Raw genomic sequence first — 22023 nt, forward strand, 5'->3', positions numbered from 1 at the left:
TCTTAGACTCTAGTAGAACTTCTGGCTCCTCTCTTTAGGCTGGCAGTTCTGTCCTGGGTGTTTTGTTGAGGTTTTTTTTGTGTTCCTCTAAGAAGCAACTCTACAGTTTCTTTATCAATGTGTTACGACTTCTTCTGATTATCCCTTGATTTGTTTCAACCCGATATGACCTAGGCTGCCTTGTTTACTATGATCATTATTTCTCCCTGTTTACCCCCTCTCTATGCTATGCACTCAAATGATTCTATCCCTAAATGACCCTATGGCCTTGATGGAAATAGATTGATGGTAAATGTGGTTCATTCTTCTTTGGCTGTTCACCACACTCTGGAGTCTGAAATTCGTGATCACTACACTGACTGTTGAATTATCAGATGATACTGTGTAATTCCCAAATAGGTTGCTCAAGAATTTCAAGTCCTAGTGCTCCTGGTTTTACTTGTTTCTCATTGAAGACTAGGAAATCATCTATGAGAATAAGATGTTAATGTGGCTGAAAGGACTGTAGTTTGACACTATTTGGTGAATAATCTGTGTTGGGTTTTGTCTTTTTTTCTTATTTTGATACATTCCTCTTCTCACATTTGTACTTCCCAGATTTCTTCCATATTTGTCTCAGCCTGCAAATGTCTGGCAACTTCTGACCTGCAGGTTTCAACCTTTTTCTATGACTTGCACTTCAGAGAATCGACAGCACAGAAATCGGCCCATTGCATCTGTGCCTGACAAAAGAAAATCACCGAATTAATCCCATTTTCCTGCACTAGGCCCATAGCCTTGCAGATGCACAACCAAACACTTCTATTTCTTCTGCTTCATTTACTGGTATTATTGATGGTCTGTTTTCTGGTATTCCTGCATGTATTCAGTTGTTGATTCATACTTCATTAGTCTCGATCTGAAATGTTTAATCATGGATGACAATTTTAGGTTTGTACTTCTTTTGTAGGCAAAATGACTAATGGTTCATGGTCTGTTTTTATTTTAAACTGCAAGCTACTTACACAATTTAACACCAACAGTGAGTCGTCCATATAAATGTCATAAATACTGTACATACATACCAGAAAGTTTACTGAAACTATAGCAGCTTGAATTTAACATTGAACCATTCATGAAAGAAGAAACATTCTAGGGTACCTCACAGGAATCCCAAAAATAATTGACAATAAGCCAAAGAAGACAATGTTGAAAAGGTCGATGAGAAACTTGATCAAACAGGGTTTTGTAGGGGCCTTTTTGTAGGGACAAAAGAAAGAATGAGGTTGAAGGAGAATGTTCCAGAGCTTACGATCTAGATGGCCATTAGCTCAGCTGGTTGCTAGTGAAGCGCTGAAGGAATGGGAGATATGTAAGAAGTCAGAGTTAGAGTTTGTGGAAGACCTGACTGCTTCTGAAGTTTCAGGGACTGGTGAAAGAGTCATATTGCAAGAGTGGAATTTGTGGGGCATTATCGACATTTCTAGTTGTATTTGAATGTTGTAGTTCATGGCTTTGTGAGCAATCTCCCTTTTTGTATGTTGACTGCTGTTAATTTTCTTCCTGAAAATAAATCATTCCCTCTGCAGAAGTGGATAAACAAAGGTTGAGTGTAGAATTCATCAAACTACACAATTCATCCCCATCTCCATCTCTGATTCACTTTAGCCTTTCCAGCTCCATGCTGTCTTTCACCTTGGTAACAAGTGAAAAACACTTACCTCATAATTTTGATGTTATTGGAATAAATTTGTAACACAGGTGACAAATGATGTATTCTCTTGAAAATTAGACCACTGGTTAATTGGTGATTTGTTTAAACTTAGTTGGAGAAAATCATTCTGGCCCTAGCTTGTAATGAAAGCCCTGTGGACATGAAGTGCAGGAGTACGAAGTGCTAACTTATAATGGTGTGACTGTATGAGGTAACGCTGCCCTGCTCAGACACATTTATCACAGAGGAGCCAAAGCATTGTGTCAACTAATAGTTATTCAGAGGTGCTTTAATGTTACGAACCAAAGCAACTTTCTGCTACTGAACTATGGTATGCGTATTATATCACACAATATTTAGCTGCTATATTTTGACAGACAACATTTGTTCAAATGTGTGAATTTTAAATCAGTACTGTGCTAACTTCTAAGAACATTGTTTGTTTATTATTGACCTAATGATCATCACTTCTAGCATGTGCTACTCAGGTCAGTAACAGCATGTGGGAAACTAATATTTAGAACTGAGCAAGTCATTTATTAAGAGATCTGTGCTTTTATCAGATTTTCTGGAAAGTATGACTTTGATCTCTTTACATCCAGCAATTCGTATGTTTGTAGGTTATGAATTTTAGGCTCTTGGAATATTTACAGTTCATTAATTACAGGCAAGAGCAGTCGACATGAGAGGATGCTTTTGGGGAAATGGTGAAGTAATGGTAATGTCACTGGACTAGGAGGATTCCAGAGGCCCAGGCTAATGCTGTGCAACTGGTGAATTTTAAATTGAATTAATAAATCTGTGATATAAGCTGATCTCTAATGTTGACCATAACCACCATCATTGATGGACTTTTGCGACCCAGCTGGTTAGTATTGCCCTTTACAAAAGCAAATCTTAACCTGTCTGGCCCACGTATGATATCAGGCCCACAGCAATCTGGTTGACTCCTGACTGCCCTCTTGCAAGCGAGATATTCAATTCAAGCAATTAGGGATGGGCAAGAAATGCCAGCAACATGTACATCCCATGAAAATATTTTTTATTTCAAAAATTGCTATGGATACAGTTTGGTTCAAATGCATGCAGAGAATTCTGAAGCCTTTAAAAAAAATTATGAACAAAGTCAGGTCAAAAAACATTTGAGTTATATATTGTAGGATTTGTAAGAAAAATCAACATGTCCTGAGAAAACATGTTCTACTTGGTAGTCTTTTTGACCACAGATGCATTCAGTGTCAGGTGTGCAACCTAAAGCAGAACATTTCAAATTGGAATTCAGATACTGAAGCCCGTTTACTGTTACTCAGGCTAATCTGAAATTGGGCCTCGGAAACATGCTAGAAGCACATCCACTGTAAAGACAACTGGTGGTATTGCTATGGATGTTCATTCTCTAAACAAGTCTTGTTGCCAACCATTATTAACAGTCAACATGTATTGCCCACCAAAATGAAATCTTTGGATGTTATTGAAGCCTGAACTGCTTGTTGTCATTAAATGAAGTATTGACCTTAAAACATTTAATTTATGAGCCAAGCCATTATTTGGCCAATTACAGTGTATTGCTAATAATAGGCTTTAATGCTGTGCATCAACCAGTTTAACCTACAACAATGATTAGAATGTAGTAAACAAATCCAACTTGATTTTTGTTCAACCCCAAGGTAAGTAGTAGGGTTTTTAAGAGAATGTTTATGGCAACATCTCCGATTAGAATCCCTAAAGTGAAGAGGCAGGTCATTTAGCCCATCGAGTCCACACTGCCCCTCCAAAGAGCATCCCACCTAGACCTACCCTGTCCCTGTAACGCTGCATTTCCCATGGTTAACCCACCTGCCAGCACATCCCTGGACACTATGTGCAATTTAGCATGGCCAGTCCACCTAACCTGCACATCTTTGGACTGTGGGAGGAAACTGGAGCATGCTAAGGAAACCCATGCAGGCATGGGGAAAACGTGCGAACTCCAAACTCCTGAGGCTGGAATCGAATCCGAGTCCCTGACGCTGTTAGGCAGCAGTGCTAACCACTTTATTTTCAGCACTAGTTTTCATTTAATTTCAAGCAATGAACTTAAATTTCTCCATTTTTGACCTTGTCTGACCGCACATTAAATTCCAATTATCTGAGAGATTTGTGCAGTTCTCAGAGATTCTGTCTTTCGTTACAAAGAACTGAACGGTTTGATTTTCTCATTGTTTACAGTTACCCTCTTGGATTCCATGTCAGCTCCTGGAGACTTGGGCTGGGTGGCATATCCTCCAGAAGGGGTGAGTATGCAGTATTCCTTTTCTTTGAAGTAAGTTGCCTCACAAGGACAAAGCTGTCCAAGTTTACCTTGTAATATTTGGTTTGAATCCTGTTGCCTTAATAACTACCTTTTACACACTTCTAACAAAATTGTACGTTCACAGAACCACAAAATTGTCATGGCACTGGAGACTCTTCAATCAAGCATTATTTCCTAGTGTCAATCTCTTGCTTTTCTCCCCACACCCTTACACAGCCTCCTCCACGTTTCCATCCCTAACTACGCTCTGTGCATGAGGTGCTTTTTTTTCCCCCACACATCATCCTTGCTTTTTTTTTTTTGCACATCACTTTAAATTTATACCCTCTCATTTTTGTTCCTTTTCGACAAGCAGAAACAGCTTTTTCCTATCTACTCTATCCAGCCTGTTCCTGATTTTTGAAAATCTGTACCAGATCTCCTCTAAGCCACCTTCTGTCAAGAACACTCCCAATTTCTTCAGTCTTTCCATGATTCTCATTCCTGGATCAAGTCTTGCACTCTTGCCAGTGTATTTACATCCTTCTTACAATGTGGCATCCAGAACTGTACATAGTATTCCAGCTGAGGTGTAACCAGTCTTGAGTGCTTGAAAATTAGTGCGATGACCTAGCCAGTTGAACTGCTTTGCTTTCTCTGTGAATTGCCTAGCTTAATGTGTTTGGTCAGCATTATGTCAGTTACTGTAAGGCACTTGAAGTGACAGTAATGGGAAATATATTTGCCTGTTGATCAATCAAAGAGGAGACTCGGAGATTTAAAGTTGTGGGATTTTGGTTGTAGGAATGTAGGAGAAGAAATGATGAAACTCTATTTCTTTTCACTTTTCGAAAGATCTTTTGTTACCAGATTTTGTTTAAGCCGGGCAAGTTAGAAAGGAGAAGGGTCCAGACCTGAAACGTCAGTTTTCCTGCTCCTCTGATGCTGCTTGGCCTGCTGTGTTCATCCAGCTCTACACCTCGTTATCTCAGATTCTCCAGCATTGGCAGTTCCTACTATCTCTAGAAAGGAGAAAGATGTGGAGTTACAACAACAGAGGAGGTGTAAATGGGGAGTGTAAGGCAGGCATCGTCGCACATAGCTGCCATCCAAAAACAGGACAGAGGAGGTTAGGATTGGAAATTGTTGAACTCAATGTCAAATGAATTAGCTTTATTGTCACATATACTCACCATGAGTACAGTGAAAAGTTTACAAGTTGCCACATATGGTGCCATCTTAGGTACCTGTGCACAGATACTGGAGTACAAATTCTTGGGGGGGATAAAAATAGAAATTCACAGTCCAGCATTACAAACCTTCAAAAGTACAAAATCCCAGTAATAAATGAGAAAAATAAAGAAATAAAAAGTTCAGAAAAAGTTCATGAAAACATTATAAAGTAAAGAAACAAACTTTTTTTCTAAAAAAAAAGAAAATTTTTAAGACAAAGTCCATTTAGTCCATTTCACAGGTCCAGGATTGAGGAGCCCCCCCACCAACCCCCAAACCCTGTTAGAATCCTGGGCCAGATCCACCACGATGCCAAAGATAATGCTACATGGAGTCACAGACTGAAGCCGCCAAAAGGAGACCCAGTTTGTTAAGTGTGGAAGGCTGTAATGTGCCTAATCAAAAGATAAGATGTTGTCCCTCAAGCTTGCTCTTAGCTTCAGTAGAACAGTGGGAGAGACTGAGGAGATGTAAATCGGGGTGGGTGTGTGGGAAAGAGAATTACGTGACTGTCAGTCCAAACTATGGGACAACAGATTGTGATGTTGTTTGAAAAAGGCAATCTGCAGTTACATTGCGAGTGCCTCAATTTTGTTCGTCTGGCGACATTGTGCAATCACAAAGAGAGCTCCTGCGAGCTCAAAATAGGGCACAGCTTCACAGATGGCAATTTGTAGGAAGAATTTAAATACAGCAGAGCTAATTTCAATTTTCGATCTTGATGTTAGTGAAGAAAATCTACTGCACCAATGGGAAAATTACCTCATTGTTTTGGTAGAAGCTTTTCTTTCTCTCAATCCCACTTCTTTGTATGTGTGTTACTCTCATGTCCTTGCGTACTGTAGTTAGCTATTCTCAGCACCCTACACAAAGATAATGATGATGATGAGGATAAAAGCAAGAACTGCAGATGATGGAAATCAGAAACAAAATAGAAAGCAAAAATAGCCAGAAAAACTCCGCAGGCATGGCAGCATCTGTGAACAGAAAGCAGGGTTAACATTTTGGGTCCAGTGACTAACAGCTAGGAAGATGATGGCTTTTATACAGAAGGTAGGGTGGGGGGGGGAAATGGGAGAGAGCAAACAATAGGTGGCGCTGGAGGCCAAAGAGAGAGAAAAACAGTTGGACAGCTCCGATGATGCTGCTTGGCTTGCTGTGTTCATCCAGCCCTGCACCTTGTTGTCTCGGACAGACAAAGGAGTGGGTACAAGTCAGCCTGGGAGAATGAAAAGCTGCTACTGGGGACTATTAGTCGCTGACAATGGGTTGTGTGTCGTAGCAGACCATGTGATGACAAGGCCTGGTTTTTGGGAGTTTGGGTAAGGACATGGGAGAAGGTGCCTCCAGCCTTCAAATTGTTGAACTCGATATCGAATCCAGAAGGCTGCAGAGTTCCCGAGTGGAAAATGAGGTGCTGTTCTTCCAGCTTGCACTGAGCTTTGCTGGAGCGCTGGAGCGCTGGAGCACTGCAGCAAGCCTGAGACGGCTGTTGGCCAGGGAAAAAAGTGTTGTGTCGAATTTGCAGGCAACTGGAAGCTCAGGGTCTTTTTTGCATATAGAATGCAGGTGGTCTGTTAAGTGGTCACCCAGTCTGCGCTTCGTCTCCCCAGTGTAAGAGGAGACCACATTGTGAGCAGTAAATACAATAGACTAGATTAAGTGAAGTGCAGAAAAAGTGCTGCTTCACCTAGAAGATGTGTCTAGACGTTGCGTGGAAGGAGGAAGTAAACAAGCAGGTATTACGCCTTCTATGATTGCAGTGGAAGGTGTCCTAGGGAGGCATTAAGACTGGAGGAGAAGTGGATCAAGGTGTCCTGGAGGGAACAACCCCTGTGGAAGGCTAACCAGGGAGGCACGAGGAATGTGTCTGGTGGCAGAATGGGGATAATGTGGGGGGATAATGACCCTCTCACATGGATGATTGTGGAAGGGAAGAGAAGAGGTGAGGCCTGAATTGCAGGAGATGGATTGGATCAGGCTGAGGGCCCTATCCCCCATGGTGCTGGGGTATCCTTGGGTGAGGAAGAAGGTGGACATTTTGGAGGCTCCCTTTGTTGAAGTTGGCATCATCAGAACAAAAGCGACAGAGACAGAGGAACTGGGAGAATGGAAGAGAGTCTTTACAGGAAGCAAGGTGTGAGGATGTATAGTCAAGGTAAGTGTGGGAGTCGGAAGGAAGTAGCAGTGGGCTGCTCAGGATTGGGAGACTGAGCTTGGAGGCAGTGAGGGGCAGATCAATGGATGAAATGAGGTTAGTGACTGTTGTGAATGCAATAGCCTGATATTGCATGGTTGGGTCATGGTCCAGGGCGAGATAGGAGGTGGTATCTGAGAGCTGGCTCTCCGCCCCTGCAAAGTAAGGGCAGTCCACCAGAAAACAGCACCACCGTTGTTGGCTGGCTTAATTACAAAGTCAGGCTCGGATCCCACAGCCCAGAGCACCTTCCCCTGCAACCGCAGAAGATACAACACCTGACCATTTACTTCCTCCCTCCTCACCATCCAAGGACCCAAGCACACCTTCCAGTTAAAGCAGCAATTTAACTGCATTTCACTTAACCCACTCAACTTATTTGCTGTTGACAGTGTCGTTTCCCCCACACTGGGGAAATGAAGCATAGACTGGGTGACTGCTTCGCAGAACACCTGCGTTTTGTCTGTGAAAAACCCTGAACATCCAGCTGCCTGCCACTTCAACACATCGCCTTGTTCCAATATCTCTGTCTCAGGCTTGCTGCAGTGTTCCAGTGGAAACTGGAAAAACAGCACCTCATTTTCCGCTTGAGAACTCTGCAGCTTTCTGCACTTAATATCAAGTTCAACAATTTTTGGGCTTGCGGTGCCTTCTCCTGTGTCCATATCCCAACCCCTACACACCGAACCTTGTCATCACATGGTCCGCTATTACACACAATGTATTGTCAATTACCAACAGTCCCTATTAGCAGCTATTCATTCTCCCAGGCTGACCATTTTACCCACTCCTTTGTCTGTCTAAGTGTTTTGGTCTCTCTTTGGGCTATAGCTTCACCCACCATTTACTCTCCCCACCCCACTACCACCCACCTCCCTCCATGCCACTTGCACAAATGCCAACCTTTTCCTAGCTATCATTAGTTTTGAAGAAGAGTCACTGGACCTGAAACATTAACTCTGATTTCTCTCCACAGATGATGATAATGGTAAAGCACATTACATTGCAGGACAGACCTTCCTGCCATTTGTTTAATACATTTTGTGTCTGTCTTCCTGTTGCAAAGTTGCAAATATGAAATATATATAAATCTGTTTGCAAGTATAAGGTAGACGTTGGATTGAACAGCTGAACTTGAAGCATATGGGTCAAATAATATCTCGTCCTTGATTTTGTTTTCCTGAGCTCCTATTTTTGATGCACAAGATTGTAAACTAGAATTATTTAATGGGAAAACTTGCTAGTTGACTTCATTGGAGGGTCAACTTGACTCAGTTGGTGGCACTCTCGTCATTAGGTTGGAGATTCAAGTGATGTTTGAGATTATAAAAACCTGTACATCTCAGCTTTTGAGAGAGATGTTAAGCTGAGATGGTATTAATCTGTGTCACATGATTAATCAGGACTTTGAGGATCACAAGGCACTATTCAGAGAAGAACAAGGAGCACTCCCTGTTTTTCAGTCAACAGTGCTTCCTAGCATTAAGACTATTCTAATTGTGGAATCCTAATGTGCACAAAATATTAATCACCTCCTCATTCAGAGATCAAAACCTCTTAAAGTAATTAATTATATGTAAAATGCACATAGATGTAATAAGGAGCTGTGTAAATGTGAACATTTTGGTCTTTCATAAATGGGATGTGTTGGTGTGGCCCAGGGAATGCTAAGGAAATGGTGGTGCAGTTGGTTTAAGGGGAGAAAGAGAGCACGGGCCTTCAAGGTGATAAATCTGATTACCTCGTTATCCAAATTGACAGGAAGGTCTCCAGAGTTTTCCAAAGTCAGTGGAAACACCAATCTGAATATGTTGATTTGATTTATTGTTGTCTCATGTACCTAGGTACAGTAAAATGGTTTTTGTTTTGCATGCAGTACAGGCTGATAATACCATGCAAACTGCATTAGCTTATTAGAACAGAGCAAAGAATATAATATTATGGCTGCAGAGAGCAAGATCAATGTTAAATTCCAAAATACCAAACCTTGATCCTTTGCAATTTGCCTTTTGGCGCAAAAGGTCCACAGCAGACGCCATCTCCCTGACCGTACATTTGCCCCTGAACCATCAGGATAATGAGGATACAGACGTCAGGTTCCTACTTATTGACTAGAATTCCACCTTCAACACAATAATTCCAAACAAACTCATCTCCAAACTCTGAGATCTCTGTCTCAGCTCTCCCCACACCCCCCACCCCGTAACTGGATTCTCTACTTCCTGACCCATAGAGTGCGATCAGTAAGAATAGGTGACAACACGACCACCACCATAATCCTCAATATTGGTGCCCCGCATGGCTGCATACTCAGCCCCCTACTATACTCCTTATACACACACACAACTGTGGCCAAATTCTGCCCCGACTCCATTTATAAGTTTGCCAACAACACCACAGTTGTAAGGCGAATTTTAAACAACGATGAGACAGGATACAGGAAAGAGATTGCGTGCTTAGCAGCATGTTGTAAAGACAAAAATCTCTCCCTCAACGTCTGCAAAACGAAGGAGCTGGCCATTGACTTCAGGAAGTGGAGTGGAGGCCAAGTCCCTGTCTGTATCAATGGTGCTGAGGTGGAGATGGTCAAGAGCATAAAGTCCCTGAGACTGATGATCACCAATAATCTGTCCTGATCTAACCACATTAGCGCAAAGGTCAAGAAAGCACAGCAGTGTCTCTACTTCCTCAGGAGGCTAAGGAAATTCAGCATGTCCACAAGGACTTTTACCAACTTTTACAGATGCACCACAGAAAGCATCCCATGTGGATGTGTCACAGTGTGGTTTAGCAACTGCTGTCCCCATGACCACAAGAAACTACAGAGTTACGAACACAGCCCAGTCCATTATGCAAACCAGCCTTCCATCCGTTGACTCCATCTGTACTTCCCACTGCCTTGGGACCAACGTAATCAAAGATCTCTCCCAGCCTGGTTATACTCTCTTCTACCTTCTTCCATTGGGCAGAAGACATAAAAATTTGTGTACACGTACAAATACATTCAATTTCTTCCATATTCAAAAGAGCACCCCAAGTTGCCAGCTGCTCCTTGGCACAGATGTGGCTGGAATATTTTTTTCTTGAACAGTGTAGATTGAAGGAAAAGTTAATGGAACTGTCATACTTAGGAGGAATCAAGGTAGATTGGAAAGGTAAAAAACCAGGAGGCATAGATTTAATGTAATTGGAAAGAGAATTAGAAGAAAAGTCAGGGAAAACTTATTTTACTCCAAGATTAATGGGAATGGGTTCTACCTACAGGCTCAAAACAGGGAGGGGAGGTGGGGCAGTGTAGAGGAAGTCTATTGTGGCAAGCTGGGGCAGATGGTGGTTGTAGGGGATACCTGTGAGGCAGACCTTATTTTGGAGAGCAGGGTATCCATGTTCAGGCTTTCCCTTGCTTCCGAACCCTTCCATCAGCTTCAAACTTGCAACCAGTTGGGAAAACAGCCTTTAAATTGTCATTAGTTGCCCATCTATGGGCCTTACTTAGGCAAGATGGCTGGGATGTCAGGTTGCATGAGAGAGTAATGGGAAAGTCACCTGAGGAGAGCGTTCCATCGTGATAATGTCACTACTCTAATAATTCAGAGGTTAGATAACCAGTGAAATTTAAATTCCATTCATTTGTCTGGTTTGAGAGTTAGTCTTGTAATTTTGACTATAGTTACTACGAAAAACCCATCTGGTACATTAAATGTCCTCTTAGGCATGAGGAGGAATTTCTTCAGCCAGAGGGTGGTGAATCTGTTCAACTAATTGCTGCAGAAAGCTGTGGATAACAAGCCATTGAGTGTGTATTTGAGACGGAGAGGTTCTTGATTAGTAAGGGGATCAAAGATTAGGGGGATGGCAGGGGGTGGGGGGAAGGTGGGAGAATGGGGTTGAGAAATAGATCTGCTGTTATCAAAGGTGGAGCAGAGTTGAGAGGCCAAATGGTCTAATTCTGCTCCCATTTCTTATAGTATGGAAACCTACAGTTCTTACCTGGTCTGGCCTACATGTATTTCCAAACACACAGCAATGCGGTTGAGTCTCAACTGCTCTTTGCAATGACCTTGAAAGCTTTTCAGTTCAGTGGCACTTCAGGATATGCAACAAATTGCCAGTGACGCCCAGATTCCATGAAAGAATTTTAAAATCAAAATGTGGGACCTCTGCCTGCAGTGGGGAAACATTGGGTTTTGCCACTTGACTGTGGTTTAAAAAAAAATCTGACTGGTACAGTGTAAATGTTTTTAAAGAAAGAAACCAGCACATTTTGCTTGATCTGGTCAACACATGAGTCCGGTCCACCATGGCCTTTATGTGATCTAACAGCCAATTTTGATTGTGTCTCTAATTTTAACAAAGCATCACAAAGTTCTATACAGAAATATTAAGAAACAAAATTGGATACTAGGTAAGGAAATGGAAAAGATAAGCAAACTCTTGAGCAAAAGCATGGTTGAGGATTAGGTTGGAGTAAGAGAGCTCGAGGGAGGAAAATAGTAACAGGAAAAGAAAAACTTACGAGGCTGAAAGCATGGAGATGTGTCAGAGTGATGAAAGTAGAGGATGTACAGAAGGACAGAGATGGGATAGTAAGAGATCTTGGAGGGGTGAGGTTCTTGCAGAGATTACAGAGACACAGGGGAACAGCCTTGAGGTGATTTGAAAGCAAGAATGAAAATTTTAACTTGAGGCATTGAGAGCCAGCGTTGCCGAGAGAACACGGTAATGAGTCAATAGGGGACTTTGTGCAGGTCAGGATACAGGCAGAAGAGTTTTGCGTGAGCTCCAGTTTAGTGCGAACCAGCGGACGTTAAGGAGATGGTCAGAGTGAGCTTGTTGTTGGAGCAGGTATTTGGCTGAAAGCTCATCCACAGGGTCAAATATGACTTAGTTGTCAACGGTTTGTTTTAGCCACAGTCACCAGGGAGATAGATGGAGTCAATCACTGTGTTCAAAGCAGTTAGGGATGGGCAATAGATGTGGTCTCAGAAACCGCCCATATTCCCACGAATATGTCTGCTTAAGAAAGCTTCCCGGAATAGCTGGACAGAAAATGTTGCAATCATGAGGCTTCCGTGGCTCGGATTGCTACAATTATATGTCTGGCTGTTTAGAAGCTGAAGATGTTTGCCCAGATTTTAAGGAGCAGTTTTCAGCAACAAGTGAGTGCTGGGATCTCAAGAATCCGTTGGTAATGAATATCTGTGGAAAGGTGCACATGTCAGAAATTTTACCAGCATATCAGTGATTTCTTTTGGCAACAGAAAAGGAGCAGAATAAAATACAGGCATGAATCATCTGTGCTGATATTTTATCAAAGTATGTGAAGAAACTCTAAAACGTTATTTTAACAGCAGAGATTTAATGTGATTTGGTGAAAGATATCTCTGTGTGGTCACAAGTCTTGTATTTGCCCTGGAGTGTTAGGGAATAATTTAAGGCCTATGGTTTTCAATAAGCTTAGGCCATTTGGTGTTTTGGAGGATTTTCTGCAAGTTCCTGCTTCTAAGATGAGTGTACTTGAGTGAGCTCAGTTTTTTTTAATTGAGTAATGCACACTTTTTTAAAAAAAATACCCTGTATGTTTATAGCACCTTTCATAGCCTGAGGATATCTCAAAATACCTTGCATGGGAACAGGCATAGGCTGCTCTGCCATTCAATGTGAGCATGGTTGACTGATCAGTTCAATGCCTTTTAGCCACTTAATCCCCATAATCCTTTACGCTATTGATAATGAAAAATTTATGAACCTGTACTTTAAATCCACTGAAGGACTGAGCTCCTGTAGCCCTCTGGGACAGACAATTCCAAAGATTTACCACTCTGAGTTCACAAATTTTTCCTCATCTTGAGCCTAAATGGCAGTTCCTTTTAATTTTTCAACTATACAGCTGGTACTAGACTCCCCTGCGAGGGGAAAACTCCTTTCTTGCCACTGCCCTGCGTACCTCTTCAGGTATTTTGTTTCAATGAGGTCACCTCCCATTCTTTGAAATATGGGAGAGTACAGACCCAGTTTATCCAAACTCTCTTCATAGCATAATCAGGCCAGCCTAGGAGCAACTGCAGTGAGCCTTATCGTGGCACTTTCCTTTATGACCGTAGTATCTCTCGAGTTAAAACCTCTGTTGTAGTTGAGCAAACGTGGCCATTCAGTTGCACACAACATGTTCCCACAAGTAGCACTGAAATAAGTGACAAGATTATCTGTTTATGATTTGAAGCTTGAGTCCAGGACTTGGAGGACTGCAGATTAACCATGTGTTATTGATCTGAAAGAGGGTGCCTCTGACAGTGCAACGTTCTTTCAGTGCTTCACAGGATTTGGTAACCCTTGAGTACAGGCCTCTGAAGTTGTTCTTGACTCCCACAACTTCATCGCTTCAAGATGAAAGTGAGACCCCTGGCACCACCAAAACAGCCACATTACAATTAATGTAAAGAGATATGACCTTTTTCTATTCTCCTGGCCACTCGGGAATTATACTTAAAAGGAATCTGACACACCAAAAAGGGCTATAAATTCAATTTCAATTTGTCGTCGGAGAAGAAGCAAAAATGACATTTATACAGCTGATGGCTACTCTGCTTAATCAAAGTTTATGAGCCTTCCTTCAACTTGGAAGCTGAGCGTCTAACTCATAAACTGAGGCTACACCAACCTCCCATTCTGTCAGCAAATGCCATGATTTACAAGTTTTTGTGTCCCATCTCCTGTTTCCTCCTGTCCATCTTGAAAACAATACCTGGTGAAAAAGCACATTGAAGAAACAAACCACTTACTGAGAACTCAAGAATTTCTACAAAGTTCACTCCTGCTGAAGATACCAGTCACCAATTTAAACAGCTGTGGTCTCGGGTCAAAATCTCTTGCCTCCCAGACTCTAGGAACTTTTAGATTTTGTAGCCTTTTCTTTTCTTCCCCACCACTCCCCCCCCGCCGGTCACCGTCTAAACTAAACAGTGCTTTATATTAAAACTTTGACCTGTGTATCTGGGTGTTTGCTGTAGTGTTTTGTCATTTTTTCTCATGGTTTAATTAGTTATTATTGAAATTCATCCTCCGTTCACTCAAAAGAACCTTGGAGTTGGCCACTGAACTCTAACTCATACTTTCCACCACTTTACTCATGCTAAAAGAAATAAAAATCATTGTTGCAACCAACTGAGATGGAGTTTAAAAACAAGGGAGCTAAATTACCCTTCTTTCACCTGGTCATAACAGGTTGTAAAGAGTAATTTGTAATTTTCACAATTTACTTTAATTCCAGTCTTCCATCCCAGTATTTATGCAGTGGGATAAATCCTTCTTCCAGAACATAGAGAAATGATCCCTCCGAAAAAAAAACCTTTTCTTTAGCTTCCCTCCCTTTCCATTCCCAAAAGAATACAGGTGGATTATTCTGGGGCACCAAGAAGCTTTTAAAAATTGGAAATTAATTAACTCCCACGTCTCCTGGGACTGGTACATACACAGACAAATGTAGCTGTGTTCTCAATCAGCTTCAGCCACTTTGCACAATTGTAACCTTTTGATAGACTCAAAATTTCAACTTCCATTGTTTCCTTTCACCTGGAGGTTTATACAGGACACTCCTGTATTGCTTCATTGCATTACTGTAAGTTTCAAGAGACTGCTGAAGCAAACATTGTGATTATTTTGTTTTTCCTTTTTGGTAGATTGACCAAGTGATCTTTGCTGTTGTGTGAGATGGACAGTGAATGTTAGCAAGCTATTCACTTAGGGAGACTCTCATAGCTGAGCCCAATTTGACTCACTGCACATCTAGACACGGACACTTTCAGTCAGTTTGTAGATGTGTGGAGTGACAGATCTGTCCAGTATTCACTTTGGCTTAGTATGTGTACTCTTGCCATTTTTGAGTCGGAGATTTTTTCAAGTCCTACTCCAGCATATTTGAGTCTCAAGGCAACGTTCCAGGCTGACACAGCAGTATACTACCAAGGGAGTGCTGCATTGCAGCAGGCAGAGTTGTGTGGGTGAGGTATTATGCAATATTTTGCCTAGAAGTCAGGTGGAAGCCTACATTACACCATCCACACTTCAAATGTACCCATTTGTCTTTGGAATTTCCTTACATCCTGAAAGTAACAATATAAACACTAGTCATTTGTTCTTTTGCTAGTACAGGGGTTCTGAAAACTATTCTACTGTCCAATTATCACCTCAGTTAATCTCAGTTAAGGAAGCAAACTCTGATGTTCTTTGCATTACACTGGTTTGTGACTTTACATTCTCATGCACAATGTGACAACAGTCCAGGCTGCAGGACAGCTTTGATATAGTCTGGGATCCATCTCAATGGCAATTAACTGTTAAATTGAAACTCAACATGCAGAAATTATGGTGGTGCAGTTTCCAGTGGCCAATACCTTGTTTGGTATGGGTGAGAGAAGAATATAACTTAATCCCCTTTTGCATCATTATCCTTTATACATAATGATCTTAGGATCATGTCGTATTACAACACAACAGCACAAAACTGCGAATGAAGAGGGTATTGTATTTGTCCACACTTCAGAAATCAGTCCTGCCTGGGATTTTTACAACACGTTGTTTTATCTTGGGTTAATTAAATAACACTTATTCCTAGCATGTATTCATTGAGACCATTCCCATTTTTACTCATTGAGTAGAAGGGAGATGATGAGCTAGTGGTATTATCACTGGTCTGTTAATCCAGAGACCCAAGTAATGTTCTGGGGACCCAGGTTCAAATCCAGCCATGGCAGATGATAGAATTTGAATTCAATAAACTTCTAGAATTAAAAGTCTAGTGATGGCCATGAATCCATTATGAAGTGTTGCGGGAAAAATCCATCTGGTTCAGTCATGTGCTTTAGAGAAGGAAACTTCCATTCTTACCTGGTCTGGCCTACATGTGACATCAGACCCACAGCATTGTGTTTGACTCTTAACTGTCATCTTGGGCAATTAGGATAAGGGTTCGAGGAAGCATTTGGATTTGGATTGTTCAGTTTTACTTATAACTTTGGTATAGTTAATGATGCCATCATCCTGTGAATAAACATTTTTAAAAAAAGAAAATACACTTCGGAAATTGTGTGTAAAAAGAGTTCAAAAGAAAAGTTTCTGTTTAATCCAAAGTATCGGTTGAAGTTATTGAAATGGCGTCTTGCACAGGCCTAAATGATGATTACGCCCTTTACTGACATCAGTGCTTCATCTTCAACCATGTGCCAACTATCATCGGGTCAGAATTTTTGTGCAACTTACTTCAGAGGCAAAGTAGTTAGCTTAGTATAAACTGTTTTATGTCTCACAGCTAGTATGCAGTATACCTTTGAAAGACACACATAGCATCATCATGTGACCTGATGGTATGAAGGTCTCAGTCTTTATCTTACTGTGGCCAATTGCAGCGTGACATGCTGAGGGAATCTCACAGTCGTTTGTAACTGACTAGTTGCAGTACTTGTATCTACCTGGAGCAGTAACAAATGTCTGTTGACTCTTTCAGTACTATGTTCCCCATGTATAATTCTTACATTACAGGAGCTAATTCAAGTTTTGCTTTATCAGGTGCAAATACCCTGCTTGAGATAAAAAGCCCTTCACTGCATCTACAAGAGATAGTGAAGGCGGGATCAATCATTTCTCTTTTGCTTTCTGTCTTAAAAACGCAGACTAGTTCAATATATAAAAAAAATCTTTGCTGTAATCAGCCTCCAAGTTCAAAGGCAACATGCTTGGCTTGCTTCCACTGAAGGGTATTGTTGCAGTGTATCTACAGACATAGTGATGATAAATAATCATTTACTGAGTAGGCATCAAAGGTTGACAAGTGCAGCACCAGTTACACAATAGTATTGAGCTGCCACTGCAGTTTTCAGTCTCGGCTTCTCCCTTCAGCATCCAGAACTAAAGTGCAATTCTAACAATGTTCCCCTTTTGCTTTGTCTATTTTCAATAAGTCAGAAACAGAGCCTGTCTGGCAGTAAGACAATTAAGCAGCAGGGGGTTGGAGGAAGTGTCGGGATTTGGATTGTTCAGTGTTACTTATAAACAAAATCTAGCTGCATGTTGATTTTTGAGTGTGCTGAATGAATAAACTTTTCTTTTTACTGCTTCTCACTTTGGCTAGTCTGCAAAATATTGAAAGCCAGTTACTAAGTATCTCAACCACTGTTAACATCCATACTGTACTGTACATTGATAAGAATGATCTGAGTTCACCATAATCCAAAATTAAGAACCAATCAACCGATTTCTGCACGGATTGTTTATTGAAACTGTCAGCTGTGGCTCAATTGCTAGTGCTCTTGCCTTTTGAGTTGGAAGGTCAGGAGCAAATCTCGGCTAATGCTTCAGTGCAAAATGTTGTGGAAATGCTTTACGTTCAGAGGTGCTGTGTTTGGATGTTAAAGGCCCCATACTTCTTTTCAGGTGGATGTGAAAAAGTATCCCATGGTATCATTTTTGAAGAAGAGCAGTCACCTGACCATTGTTTATCCCTCAAATTAACATCATAAAAACAAATGCTGAAATTGCAGTTTGTGGTAATTTGCTGTGCATCCCACTGTATACAACAGCTCCTCTTCAAATGTGCAAGATAAATGCAAGTCATTTTCATTTTTGCAATGCCTTCATTTTTCAGATGATTGCTGCAGTTGTGCTCTATAGATCTGCTCTTTGCAAATTTGGTACATTTCTAGTTATATAGCACGTGGCTAGTTAGATGGTGAGTGCAACATAGGACATTTATATTCCTTTCTTTCACATTTATGGCTGTGTTAGACAAATGGATAAAGCTCACACAAGTGCTAAATTTTGTCAATGTACAAGACCTTGGCTAATGTCTTAGTTAGAATATTATTCCTACTTTTGATCCCTTAATATTTTGGGGGATATTAACACTGTTGGGAATGATGTAGAGGATGATGACAGGGATAAATCCCCATGTAAAATGCTTTAATTGCCCAAATAGACTCAAGTTTGGTCGCTGTAGTTTAGAAAAGTGTAAGCATGGGCTGATTTGGTTGTAAAATAGCAAAAGAATGAAACTGCGTTCATTTAGATTGGACAGTGTAATGGTGTGGGAAAAGCTAGATAGCTCAGTAAAATTCCCTTGTAATTTTTCAGGGTCACTGGACCTGAAACATCAACCCTGCTTTCTCTCCACAGATGCTACTAGACCTGTTGAGTTTCTCCAGCAATTTCCAGTTTAGTGGCTGAAGACAACCTTTTGTGATTCTGGGACCTCTGGAGATTGCAGAGGTAGAACATTCACTTGGCATTTTGGCTGAAGGTTGTTAAAAATGCTTTAGCCTATCCTTTTCCACTGATGTCCTATGTTCCTGTATTTTTGAGGATGGAGATATATGTTGAGCATTTTCATTCAGTGGGTTATTTAATTGTCCACTATCGTTCATGTCAGGATGTGGCAGGATTGCAGGGTTTAGATGCAAGCCATTGTTTGGGGAGTTGCCCAACTATCACTTGTTGTTTATGTTGTTTGGCACAGACATAATTCTTTGTGTAGCTTCAGCTTGCTGACTCTTATAGGTATGCTTGGTGCTGTCCCTGGCATGTTCTCCTGAACTCTTCATTGACCAAGGTTAATCCCCTGACTTGATAGCAATGAAAGAGTGTACAATTCTGCAGCTGCTCATGGTACACAGTGTCTCAGGGATATCCATTCTTGAGTTGTTCAATCTGTTGCAGTCTGTCCCATTTAGCACAGTGATAGTGTCACACAATATGTGTTTCCCAGGACTTTGCGGGAAGCTAGGGAAGAGATTGATGGGCCCCTCACTGAGATATTTGTATTGGTGAGCCACTGGTGAGCTGCTGGAAGACTGGAGGTTGGCTAACATGGTGCCACTATTTAAGAAAGGCTATAAGAAAAAGCCAGGGAACCATAGACCTGTGAATGTTACGTCAGTGATGGGCAAGTTGATGGAGGGAATTCTGAGGGACAGGATTTACATGCATTTGGAAAGGCAAGGATTGATTAGGGATAGTCAACATGGCTTTGTGATGGTAAATCATGTCTAACTAACTAAATTGGTTTTTTGAAGAGGTGACAAAAAAGATTGATGAAGGCAGAGTAGTAAATGTTGTTTATATGGACTTCAGGAAAGCATTTGACAAGGTTCCGCATGGTAGACTGCTGAGTAAGATTAGATTACATGCTGGGTCCACTGCTTTTCGTGATTGGTATAAATCATTTAGATGTGAATATAAGAGGTATAGTTGGTAAGTGGCCAAGGACTGGCAGATTGAGTTTAATTTAGACAAATGTGAGGTTTTGCATTTTGGTAAGGCAAATCAAGGCAGGACTTGTACAGTTAATGGTAGGCCCCTGGGGAGTGTTGCTGAACAAAGAGACCAAGGGATGAGTTGCAAAGTTCCTTGAAAATGGAGTTACAGGTAAACAGGGTGGTGAAAAAAGCATTTGGCACACTTGCCTTCATTGGTCAGAGCATTGAGTATTGAAGTTGGCATGTCATGTTGCACCTGTACAGGACATTAGTAAGCCTACTTTTAGAACACTGCGTACAATTCTGGTTGCCCTTCTATTGGAAAGATGTTGTTAAACTTGAGAGGGTGCAGAAAAGATTTACAAGGATGTTGCCGGGACTGGAAGGTTTGAGTTATAGGGAGAGGCTGAATAGGCTGGGACTATTTTCCCTGGATTGTCAGAGGTTGAGGTGTGACATTTTCGCGATTAATCAAGTCATGAGGGGCATGGATGGGGTGAATAGCCAAGGTCTTTTTCCCAGGGGTGGGACGAGTTCAAAAATAGAGGGCATAGGTTTAAAGTGAGTGGGGAAAGATTTAAAAAGGACCTGAAGGGTAACGTTTTCACGCAGAAGGTGGTGCATGCATGGAACAAGCTGCCAGACGAAGTGGTGGAGGCTTGTACAATTACAACTTTTAAAAGGCATCTGGATGGGTATATGAACAGGAAGGGTTTAGAGGGATATGGACCAAATGCTGGCAAATGGGACCAGGTCATTTGGGGTGTTTGGTCGGCACGGAAGAGTTGGATCAAAGGGTCTGTTTCTGTTCTGTATGACTCTGTAATATGATTTAAGGTATTGTCAATATTTCAAGGCCCCAACAGAGTTCTCCCTCAGACCCTGGGGACTTATCTACCCTAATGTTTTTCAAAACACCCAACACCACCTTTTAAATCACAAAATGCCCTAGAAAATCAATATATAGATCAAAACATTATTAATGTCCTTTCCTTAGTGAATACCAATGTGAAGTAGCCATTAACGACCTCACCCACTTCCTCTAGCTTCATGCATAAATTTCCTCCTTTGTCTTTGAGAGGACCTACCCTTTCCCAAGCTACCCTTCTGCTCCTAATAGATGTGCAAAAAATGCCTTGAGATTCTTCTTAATCCTACTTGCCAGGGACATTCTATGGCTCCTTTCTACCCTCCTAATTCCTTGTTTAAGTTCTTTCCTGCTTCCTTTGATGTGGACCTGGAGTCACATTTAGATGAGACCAGGTCCTTCCCCTGAAGGACAAGAATATTGTTTTTTTTCTGAAAATGATTTCACAGTCATATTTTAATTCCAGTGTTTTTCTTTATTATATTCAAATTCCTTGGATTCAAATCCCGCTCCCTGGAATATTATCTGGGTCTCTGGATTTCTAGTCTAACGATAATACCAGTATGCAGTTGCCTCCCACTTTGTATTTGCTTAATTTTATACCTCCCCTTTCTTTCCCCACTGTTCATTGACTAACACATTCTTCTTCTGTTTATAAAATGGAACAATATTAAGATTGCAGCCTAGGATTCAGCCTACTTCAGTGATTTCAGTGATATTTAGAGTGGAACTTTGCTTAAATGTCGTGAGGTTTTAGTTGCTTCACACTTGCCTTTCCTTGGCCTCAAGGAATCCATGATATAAGTTTCATGGTTGTGAAAATGCTCAAGTGAGCACTAAGATCTCCTCAAATATTCTTCAGCCACTAAAAGAAATCCTTTGAGGCTGATCATAGATTGAAAGTAGACCCTTGTTGGTTACCACCTATATTTTTAAACAATATATTGGACTTATCTGCTACTACTGACAGATCCCAATGTCTTGTCGTACCGTATATAAAAAAAAACTGGCATTTTTGAGAACTAGTGTTTTACTTGTTGGTTTAATCATAACCAACTACAGTGTATGTTCAGCACTTTCATCTCTGTGTTGGAGTATGTCTCCATTCTGTCCTTGAACTATGCATCGGCATTCCTGAGAGAATATTTAGTCCTGCTTCGCTTGTAATGCAATTTAAAAAAAAATCTGTTACCAATAGCTTCTCTGCAGGACTCCTGATAGGTCTGTAGATCATTCCCTGCTGCAGACAAGCCATGGGCAATACCATTGTTTTAAAATAATGATTGTGCCACCATGTGTCTGTAAATATATCTCATTTGACATGTTCTGATTCAAAAAAGCAGCATTTCCTCCTAATGTAGTCAAGATTCAAAAACCATAAATCAACTCCCACTTACTATACTGAATAAAGAATGAATGAATCTTTACGACTACCTATCTTGACAAGAAAAGGTATAAATGTACCTTGGATGATAGCGAAAAATGAACAGCATGTAATATCTGCCAGTTGAACCT

The 22023-nt window shown here is 41.1% G+C and overlaps 1 protein-coding gene across 1 annotated transcript in view; it reads left to right on the top strand.

Annotated features, from left to right (window-relative positions):
- epha4b (eph receptor A4b) overlaps positions 1 to 22023 on the top strand; it is a 270004-nt gene that overhangs the window by 11478 nt on the left and 236503 nt on the right. The window contains exon 2 of the mRNA XM_048604238.1: positions 3902 to 3966. Coding sequence (XP_048460195.1) covers positions 3902 to 3966 — 65 coding nt within the window. The remainder of the gene's footprint in view (positions 1 to 3901; positions 3967 to 22023) is intronic.

This window comes from Rhincodon typus, chromosome 13 (genome assembly GCF_021869965.1).
Source record: "Rhincodon typus isolate 14 chromosome 13, sRhiTyp1.1, whole genome shotgun sequence".
NCBI classification, from domain to species: domain Eukaryota; kingdom Metazoa; phylum Chordata; class Chondrichthyes; order Orectolobiformes; family Rhincodontidae; genus Rhincodon; species Rhincodon typus.